Source organism: Lissotriton vulgaris, chromosome 10 (assembly GCF_964263255.1).
Source record: "Lissotriton vulgaris chromosome 10, aLisVul1.2, whole genome shotgun sequence".
Classification (NCBI taxonomy): domain Eukaryota; kingdom Metazoa; phylum Chordata; class Amphibia; order Caudata; family Salamandridae; genus Lissotriton; species Lissotriton vulgaris.
This window is the reverse complement of record NC_141698.1, coordinates 11,524,642-11,534,751: the sequence shown is the minus strand read 5'-3', so window position 1 is coordinate 11,534,751 and position 10,110 is coordinate 11,524,642. Positions and strand designations below refer to the sequence as shown.

The 10,110-nt window shown below is 50.0% G+C and overlaps 1 protein-coding gene across 1 annotated transcript; it reads left to right on the top strand.

Moving 5' to 3' along the window:
- The first annotated feature begins 1,816 nt into the window (after window positions 1-1,816).
- On the top strand, window positions 1,817-8,276 carry LOC147684316 (three prime repair exonuclease 2-like). Its single transcript, XM_086940198.1, has 2 exons — window positions 1,817-1,955; window positions 6,483-8,276. Exon 2 carries the CDS (start codon window positions 6,511-6,513, stop codon window positions 7,195-7,197), a length of 687 nt encoding a protein of 228 aa, XP_086796324.1. The 5' UTR covers window positions 1,817-1,955; window positions 6,483-6,510; the 3' UTR covers window positions 7,198-8,276.
- The last annotated feature ends 1,834 nt before the right edge of the window (window positions 8,277-10,110 follow it).

Here is a 10,110-nt window from a genome sequence, read left to right as displayed (position 1 = left end):
TCTCCATTCAGCAGCTCGTTTCATTTATGGGGCTAAAAGAAGTGACCACATCACACCGATGTTATCCACCCTCCGCTGGCTTCCCTTCGAGGCTAGAGCTAACTACAAGACTGCCTGTATCACCCACACAGCCTTGCACTCCTCCTCTCCTTGTTACCTGGCGAATAAACTGAAACTCTCTGGAGGCTCTAGACCATCTCGTAATGCGGAGAATCTACTGCTTGAACCTCCCACTTTCAAGAAGGAAAGATCGATGGCCCAATCCTTTTCAGGCAGCGCGGTGAGAATCTGGAACTCACTTCCGCCTCAGCTCCGGACCACCGCCTCCCCCCGGGCCTTCAAAACGGACCTCAAAGTTCTTCTCCTCCAAAGACACTTCCGAAGTTAATCCACGCCCTCTCTATTATCTGAAGGAAAACCTTTTAGTATAGAACAGTTCTATTCTCCATGACTATGGAAGTGCCTTCCCAGTGTGTTCTGCCACTTTTTGCAGTATTATCCTTCTACCTGTGTTTGGTTCTCTTTTGTAACCTGCACACGTCTCTTTTCTCTTGTAACACACCGTTTGCTACCTCTTACATTTTGTTTGCTTTCAATACTTGCACAAGTGCCACCATTGCCTACGTAACGCCTGTTCTTGTGCCTCTGTCTCTGGCATATATCGCAGTACTATACCTCTAATTGTACTTTGTTTTAATTTGTAACCTGCACACGTCACTCTACCTCGTGTATTTTGTTTGCTCACAATTGTCACCTTTGCCTCATGTACCTTAGCGTTTGCTCTTGTAACATGCTCACTTGTAATGTTCTCATGTTTCAGTTCTGTTGCTTTTGTGAAGCCTCTGACGCCTTCGAGTAAAGTTCGCGCTATAGAAAAACCGCATACATCAAATAAATAAATAATTAAATAAAAGTAATCGGGGACGTCAGGGGACCCTAGGCAGGGCAGTCTACCCCTCCCTCGCCCCCACACTGAGCCCCTCCCCAGAGAGCAGAGGGTGATGTACAGACGCCAGGAAGGGTCACATTAGGAAACATGGCACATTGGAGTGTGGAGACGCGGCCGCTGGGGGGCGCCCGAGCAGAAAACATCTGCAAACAAGACCATGAGCAACAGCAACGAGGAGAAAACAGACGTATGAGAATCAATAAAAGAGAATTCCAGACTAAACAAAACAAAAAACAACCGGTTTAACCGGAAAAGACCGCAGCAATGAGCAGGGGGGCGGGGTCAGCTCGTGCCACGATGCCCCCCCCCCCCCTCCCGTGATCACAGCATCTACACCCGCGTTTTACTCACGCCCGGGGGCGGGGGGGGGGGGGGGGTATGATGTAATGAGCGGGGCCCCCAGAGTAAGAGGGCAATGGATGGTGGCGGGGTACCCCCGATGCCCCCTCATCTAGTCTGATCTCTCCGGGGGCGCTCGGCAGTGGGTTCAGCGGCAGAGCTCGGTGCCCCCTCGACAAGGATGGCACAGCGGGTCTGGATGGCATGGAGACCGCCCGGGGGGGGGCTGGGCACCGCTGGCGGGTCGGTGCCACCCTCTCACCCTCTGCTGCCCTCCCTGTGCCAGCCGGCCTGGCTGCGAAGAGGGGCTCGGAGTTTCCTCAGCCAGGGGTGGTGGTTAGGGGGGGGGTGTCTTAGGGCGCTGTGGTTTCAGCAGGGGGGGTTGGGCATCATGCATGGAGAGGTTGGTGGCGTTCACGGAGAGAGTGGCAGTGCCAAGGGGCAGTGCCTCCAGTGGGATGAGCTTCAGCGAGGGGGCGTAGCATTGCCAAAGAGGGGGGGGGGGGGGGGGGGGGGTGCCTCCACGAAAGTGGCGTCACGGAGGGGGCGTGGCTCGCTGACACTACAAGACAGTCTCTGCCCCAACATGCCCCAGTCAATGCTCCTGGAAAGCTGCCCTCTCTGCCAGGCCTCTCCGTGCCCTCCAGCCCCGTGCCAGGATCAGCCGGTGAGTGTGTCTCGGTGCACGGATTCCACTGCAGGCGGGGGCCAGGGTTGTGTGTGGGTGGGTGTGTGTGGGGGGGGGGGGGGGGAGGAGGGGGAGGTACTGCACGTGAGCTCGTTGCTTACCCGGAAGCTGTCACTGTCATTCTGGCGGAGAATAAGCTGCATTTGCCCGCTATCAGAACTGGGCATAAAGTGCTATTTACCAGAACAGGGACGGATCGAGGTCTCCTGCTCGGATGCGGGCTCGGAAGTGCAGAATCGCTGCACTTAACGGCTCTAGAAATGCAATGCAGAAGTGCCGGCACTCAGTATATCATAGTGCCTGTGTGATCTGCCGAAGTGCTCATACTCAGTATAGCAAAGTGCCTGTGTGATCTCAGAGGTGCCGGTATCTAAAGTACCCGTGTGATCTCAGAAGTGCTCATACTCCGTATAGCAGAGTGCTTGTGTGATGTCAGAAGGGCCAGTACGCAGTATAGCAGAGTACTTGTTTGATCTTGAAAGTGCCGGTACGCAGTATAGCAGAGTGCCTGTGTGATGTCAGAAGTGCCGGTACGCAGTATAGCAGAATGCCTGTGTGATCTCAGAAGTGCCGGTATTCGATATATAAAGTACCTGTGTGATCTCAGAAGTGCTCATACGCAGTAAAGCAGAGTGCTTGTGTGATGTCAGAAGTGCCGGTACGCAGTATAGCAGAGTGCCTGTGTGATGCCAGAAGTGCCGGTACGCAGTATAGCAGTGTACCTGTTTGATCTTGAAAGTGCCGGTACGCAGTATAGCAGAGTGCCTGTGTGATGTCAGTAGTGCCGGTATTCGGTATATAAAGTACCTGTGTGATGTCAGAAGTGCCGGTACGCAGTATAGCAGAGTGCCTGTGTGATCTCAGAAGTGCCGGTATTCGATATATAAAGTACCCGTGTGATCTCAGAAGTGCTCATACGCAGTAAAGCATAGTGCCTGTGTGATGTCAGTAGTGCCGGTACGCAGTATAGCAGAATGCCTGTGTGATCTCAGAAGTGCCGGTATTCGATATATAAAGTACCTGTGTGATCTCAGAAGTGCTCATACGCAGTAAAGCATAGTGCCTGTGTGATGTCAGAAGTGCCGGTACGCAGTATAGCAGAGTACCTGTTTCATCTTGGAAGTGCCGGTACGCAGTATAGCAGTGTACCTGTTTGATCTTGAAAGTGCCGGTACGCAGTATAGCAGAGTGCCTGTGTGATGTCAGTAGTGCCGGTATTCGGTATATAAAGTACCTGTGTGATGTCAGAAGTGCCGGTACGAAGTATAGCAGAGTGCCTGTGTGATGTCAGAAGTGCCGGTACGCAGTATAGCAGAGTGCCTGTGTGATGTCAGTAGTGCCGGTATTCGGTATATAAAGTACCTGTGTGATGTCAGTAGTGCCGGTACGCAGTATAGCAGAGTGCCTGTGTGATGTCAGAAGTGCCGGTACGCAGTATAGCAGAATGCCTGTGTGATCTCAGAAGTGCCGGTATTCGATATATAAAGTACCTGTGTGATCTCAGAAGTGCTCATACGCAGTAAAGCATAGTGCCTGTGTGATGTCAGAAGTGCCGGTACGCAGTATAGCAGAGTGCTTGTGTGATGTCAGAAGTGCCGGTACGCAGTATAGCAGAGTGCCTGTGTGATGTCAGAAGTGCCGGTACGCAGTATAGCAGAGTACCTGTTTCATCTTGGAAGTGCCGGTACGCAGTATAGCAGTGTACCTGTTTGATCTTGAAAGTGCCGGTACGCAGTATAGCAGAGTGCCTGTGTGATGTCAGTAGTGCCGGTATTCGGTATATAAAGTACCTGTGTGATGTCAGTAGTGCCGGTACGCAGTATAGCAGAGTGCCTGTGTGATGTCAGAAGTGCCGGTACGCAGTATAGCAGAGTACCTGTTTCATCTTGGAAGTGCCGGTACGCAGTATAGCAGAGTACCTGTTTCATCTTGGAAGTGCCGGTACGCAGTATAGCAGTGTACCTGTTTGATCTTGAAAGTGCCGGTACGCAGTATAGCAGAGTGCCTGTGTGATGTCAGTAGTGCCGGTATTCGGTATATAAAGTACCTGTGTGTCGTCAGAAGTGCCGGTACGCAGTATAGCAGAGTGCCTGTGTGATGTCAGTAGTGCCGGTATTCGGTATATAAAGTACCTGTGTGTCGTCAGAAGTGCCGGTACGCAGTATAGCAGAGTGCCTGTGTGATGTCAGTAGTGCCGGTATTCGATATATAAAGTACCTGTGTGATCTCAGAAGTGCTCGTACGCAGTAAAGCAGAGTGCTTGTGTGATGTCAGAAGTGCCGGTACGCAGTATAGCAGAGTACCTGTTTCCTCTTGGAAGTGCCGGTACGCAGTATATCAGTGTACCTGTTTGATCTTGAAAGTGCCGGTACGCAGTATAGCAGAGTGCCTGTGTGATGTCAGTAGTGCCGGTATTCGGTATATAAAGTACCTGTGTGATCTCAGAAGTGCCGGTACGCAGTATAGCAGAGTACCTGTTTCATCTTGGAAGTGCCGGTACGCAGTATATCAGTGTACCTGTTTGATCTTGAAAGTGCCGGTACGCAGTATAGCAGAGTGCCTGTGTGATGTCAGTAGTGCCGGTATTCGGTATATAAAGTACCTGTGTGATGTCAGAAGTGCCGGTACGCAGTATAGCAGAATGCCTGTGTGATCTCAGAAGTGCCGGTATTCGATATATAAAGTACCTGTGTGATCTCAGAAGTGCCGGTACGCAGTATAGCAGAGTGCCTGTGTGATGTCAGTAGTGCCGGTATTCGGTATATAAAGTACCTGTGTGATGTCAGAAGTGCCGGTACGCAGTATAGCAGAATGCCTGTGTGATCTCAGAAGTGCCGGTATTCGATATATAAAGTACCTGTGTGATCTCAGAAGTGCTCGTACGCAGTAAAGCAGAGTGCTTGTGTGATGTCAGAAGTGCCGGTACGCAGTATAGCAGAGTACCTGTTTCATCTTGGAAGTGCCGGTACGCAGTATATCAGTGTACCTGTTTGATCTTGAAAGTGCCGGTACGCAGTATAGCAGAGTGCCTGTGTGATGTCAGTAGTGCCGGTATTCGGTATATAAAGTACCTGTGTGTCGTCAGAAGTGCCGGTACGCAGTATAGCAGAGTGCCTGTGTGATCTCAGAAGTTTAGGTATTCGGTATATAACGTACCTGTGTGACGTCAGAAGTGCCGGGTCATCTTTATCTCTTTGGACCCGGGAATGGTTGAGCGGGCGGTGGTTGGCGAGATGCAATATGTACCTCATTGTCACGTAGAGAGCTGTAGTGTTGTGAGTATCTCTGGACCTGGAGCAGGTTGGTGAGACACTATATGTATGTTCATGTCCCGTAGAGACATGAGGCTCTGGCTTCTTCCTGGTGTGCCCCAGTTTCACTGCACTGGACAGGCCTAAAAAAATCTACCACCCACTCGCTATGGTGAGTCAGATGGTATCGGGTTGAGGTGAGCATTAAAGACGCCTTTAAAACTTGTTTTTATCTTGACACATTTGTTGTCAAATGTCAGTTTATCTGTTTACCAATTGCTGCTTATCTCTTCCTGGCTAGTGGTGTTTTCTGTCTCTTACTTCACATAGAGGTTTTTGTAAAGTCAGCTGTCTGATAATACTTGTGACAGCTGTAGGATGTCAGGTTTTCTATCTAACACACATTTAAATACCTTGCAAATAAATAGTACAAATATTTCAAAATATGTCAGAAATTACAAAAGCATTTTTTTTAATTCAGAAGTGTGATGCTATTAAAGATTCAAATCCTGGCAAAACAAACCAGAACACTTTACTCGGTGATGTGCAAATGACAAACACTATCTAGTGTCATGAGTGGTTTGGCACGTCACTTGCACATTCTGTGGCTATTCCAATGGAAAATGTGCTGATTGCAAATTGCAGTGTGCTGCCACTTCATAATTCAGCATTGTGTTTATTAAAAGTTTTTAAACATGATTTGAGAAACATTCTTGCCCCCCCCTGATCACAATGTTGTTAATGAACTAAGCGGCAAGTCGTGGGTTATGTGTATCCTGTTTGCAATAGATTTGTATTATATTTGGAGCAAAAGTTTAGTCCATTAAATCAAACAAACTTTTTTTGTGCTGCAGACGTGCCGATCAAACATATTTGAAGGTGGGATCATATGTGAGAAGGAAGGAAATGGCGGCTCAGTGAATTACATTTTGTGTCCAGGGTCACATCATTTGAAGCCAGTTTATGGGTCAAGAGCGTCACAGTTAGGTCGAGTAGATGATTCAGGTCTTTAGGTCTGCAGGTCTGGTAACACTTTTATCATTTTTCAAGACATGCGTGACCTGGCTCCAACCTGGAGTTCCATTCCACTGCGCTTGCGTAAGAACAGCACACGCTGCTTTGTTGGACAAATGTTATTATGTTCTTGTCAAATCGTTCCTCCTTTGTTTATCTTAGTTGATATTTGTTGCTACTGCCTCATTCCTTTTATGTTTTTAAGTTTCTCACCTAACACAACTCTTTGTTTTCTTTCCAGGCACCATCTTCATTATCTGAGCGCCGCCATGTCTGCCTCAATCAAAACCTTCGTCTTTTTCGACCTGGAGACCACGGGCCTTCCTCAGGACCTCCCCAAGGTGACTGAGATCTGCCTGGTGGCGGTCCACCGCTGCTCGGTGGAGAACCCTCCGCGGGATCCGGCCACTGGCGTGCCACAGCTGCCCCGCATCCTGGACAAGCTCTGCCTCTTCATGGACCCCGGGAAGACCGTGACGCCCAAAGCCGCCGAGATCACGGGGCTCAACAACAGCAACCTGACCAGGAGCGAGAAGCAGACCTTCGATGCCCGCACGGTGGCCCTGATCCAGGAGTTCCTGCAGCGCCAGGCCCAGCCCGTCTGCCTGGTGGCCCACAACGGCAACGGCTTCGACTTCCCGTTGCTCAAGGCTGAGCTGATGCACCAAGGCCAAGACTTGGTTGGCCAAGTCTACTGCCTGGACACCATGAGGGCTTTGCGAGACTTGGACGACTACGACTGTCCACCAGGGGGCTCCTACTCGCTGAGCACCCTCTACAGGCGCTTCTTCAAGGAGGACCCCAAAGACTCGCACTTTGCGGAAGGGGACGTGCTGGCCATGCTGGTGATCTTCCTCTACAAGGCATCGGAGCTCCTAGAGTGGGCTAGCACCAAATGCGGCACCTGGGCAGCGGTGAAGCCCATGTACAGCGTCCAGCTTCAGCACACCGGCTAAGGTGGGCTTCACCCCCAAAGGAACTCCTTGGACTCCATGCTTTCCACCAACACCTGTTTTATCGACCTTGGAGGGAAGAATTGCTGGCTCTGCCCTACTTGGAACCAACATGCTGGTAAACGCAGCCATGGGCAGTCGGGGCGCTGCCCAGAGCCATTTTACCAGCAGTAAATCTTCTTTTTAAATAAATACATTTGTGCCCCTTCCCATGGAACTGTGCAAGTCTACGCGCATCAGCGTATCCAACCCCCCAAAAAAGACGCAAAACAGATGTAATCCAGAAGACATCTCTGAACTGACCCAGTGATTGTCGCCTGTTTAAAATTCTCACGCTTTCAGTAATGTAGCAGACACCCCAAAATATAAACTGCAAAGGTGGGAGTGTTGGGGAGGTAGGGATCGCCAGGTTTGTATTATTGATTCAAACTGTTTTTTTATTGTGATGTCTTTTAGGTCATTTTTACTTTTTAGAGAGATTTTAATGTAGCTACATGACTTCGCAGAGGGTAATTTAAGGTGGTAGAAGGTTTGTTCGCGTCATATCCTGGTGCCAGAGGGCAGGTTGGCCAGTCCTGTCCTGTTGGGCGAGGCTGTTGTAATGCGACGCAGTCTCGCAAATATGAAACGTGGTGAACAGCACTGCAACCTTCCCAGTACCCTGGCGTTGCAAAGCTCGTCAGAGATAGAAATGACTATATATCATTCTTGAAACAGCGCCGCGCCCTGACCACAGCTGCCCATTAGTAACAGGAGTTGTAGAGCTGAAACAGCACAGCGCCCACATTGCATAGACTAGATCACAGGAGCTAACAGGATAGGATGTGGCTCATGGGCCTGTAAACCTTTCCTGAGTCACCCTATACATGTGCGTACTGCAGCTGTGGTATGTGTTGAATGAAGCAGTTCTCTGTGCATTGTATTATGTGTTAAGTAAGCAGTTATCTGGGTATTGTGGTATGTATCAGTTCTTTGTGTATATCCAATATGGCTGCCACTCACAGCCCCCTTGTACACTGTGTATTGTAGCCCGGCATGTGCTGTTTATAAACATTCGTTCAATAAAGCCCAGATGTAATAAACTACGTTCTTGTGTGTTCATTTCATCTCGTGTTGTGTGACTGACAGGTATCTGTGCAGTCAGCCAGGGGGCTCCGTCACTCTACTTCCGGTGGTCCAGGGGTGACTTTTCCACCGGTTTGAAGACTCTCACTGCAGGTCGAACTCGTATTGGCTGTGGACTTGTCACTTGTTGTGTGAACGGGTCTGTGTGTCACACCCCCAGAGAGGTGACTCAGTTACTCACCGCTAACCCTCGTTCCTCTGAGTCAAGGTTTCCTCATCCCAGCCCTCCGCAGTGTATGCACGCCCAGGCTGTTTAAAAAGAATCATGCCCCCCCCCCCCCCTGATATACCTCCGTAAAAAAAATTGTTGTCCAGAAATTTTCATTTTTGATTTGTGTTTTTGGATCATTTGAGAAGCAATTTGGCTTGTGTAGACATTGCTCTGAAAAGTTTTTTTTCTATCTCTGTAAGACTACTTGACCCCAAAACCTATGTTTTGACACCAAAATGAAGTATATAGGTCTCATTATTACTGCAATATTACACCATCACAGCAACAAATCCGCCTTTTTGAAAATATCATCCAGAAAATTTGGCCCGAATCAGCAATGTCTACCCAAGCTAAATTACTTCTAATGATCCAAAAACACAAATTAAAAACGAAAATCTCGGGACAACCTTTTTTTACGGAGGTATATCGGGGGCCGGGACTAAAACATTGTCGCACAGTCCTAGCGGTAATGCTCACGTGGTGTATTAAACGCACAATGTAAACCTTCCTTAAGGCCCTGTAGACAGAACAGTTGACACCAACTCAGAAGAAAAATCTTCCCCATTTTTAGTTTGTAGCGAAAAATAATTGTGAGAGGGGGAGAGTAGTTGGCAGCCACACACGTATCTTTTAAAGAAGTTTCTGGAAGCTGCAGACAAGGAAGAGATACCCCTAGCGGGGCGTCCCTGGATGTCAGGGGAAGGCAAACCCCTTACTGTGATAGGACCCCTTCCTACCTCCCCAAACAGAGGTAGACAGGTGTGCGTGATTGCCAGCACTCCCAAAAGAGGGGCCTTTGGAAGCTTCAGCATCAAGCTGGGACCCGAGGGGGGGTCGGCGCTTCCTCCTCTCTGGAGGCTGAGCGCCTTCTCATGCTGCAGCTCAGCTTCGAGGGGCGTTATTCCACACCCAGGCCTGCTGAACCTCGACCCATTGGGTTGAAGATGTTCTGTGCTGGTAAAAAGAGTGCAGTTAGAGCCCCCAGCACAAGGAGGCGCTGCAGCGGCTTGGGGAGAACAGATATAGTTGTTGAGACCACACATCTCATGGCTGTTGTGAGTGAGCAAACTTGATTGTGACACTAGCAGGTCATAACAACAGTGACACAGGGCCCGGTCACTGGAGGGAGCTCAGACTACACTCATTACACCGAGGGCCCAGTCACTGGAGGGAGCTCAGACTACACTCATTACACTGAGGGCCCGGTCACTGGAGGGAGCTCAGACTACACTCATTACACCGAGGGCCCCGTCACTGGAGGGAGCTCAGACTACACTCATTACACCGAGGGCCCAGTCACTGGAGGGAGCTCAGACTACACTCATTACACCGAGGGCCCAGTCACTGGAGGGAGCTCAGACTACACTCATTACACCGAGGGCCCCGTCACTGGAGGAAGCTCAGACTACACTCATTACACTGAGGGCCCAGTCACCGGAGGGAGCTCAGACTACACTCATTACACCGAGGGCCCCGTCACTGGAGGGAGCTCAGACTACACTCATTACACGAGGGCCCGGTCACTAGAGGAGCTCAGACTACACTGACACAGGGCCCGGCCACTGGAGGGAGCTCAGACT

What these genes read in the sequence shown, in the direction of transcription:
- LOC147684316 (XM_086940198.1), top strand. Translation starts at nt 6,511, where the DNA reads ATGTCTGCCTCAATCAAAACCTTCGTCTTTTTCGACCTGGAGACCACG.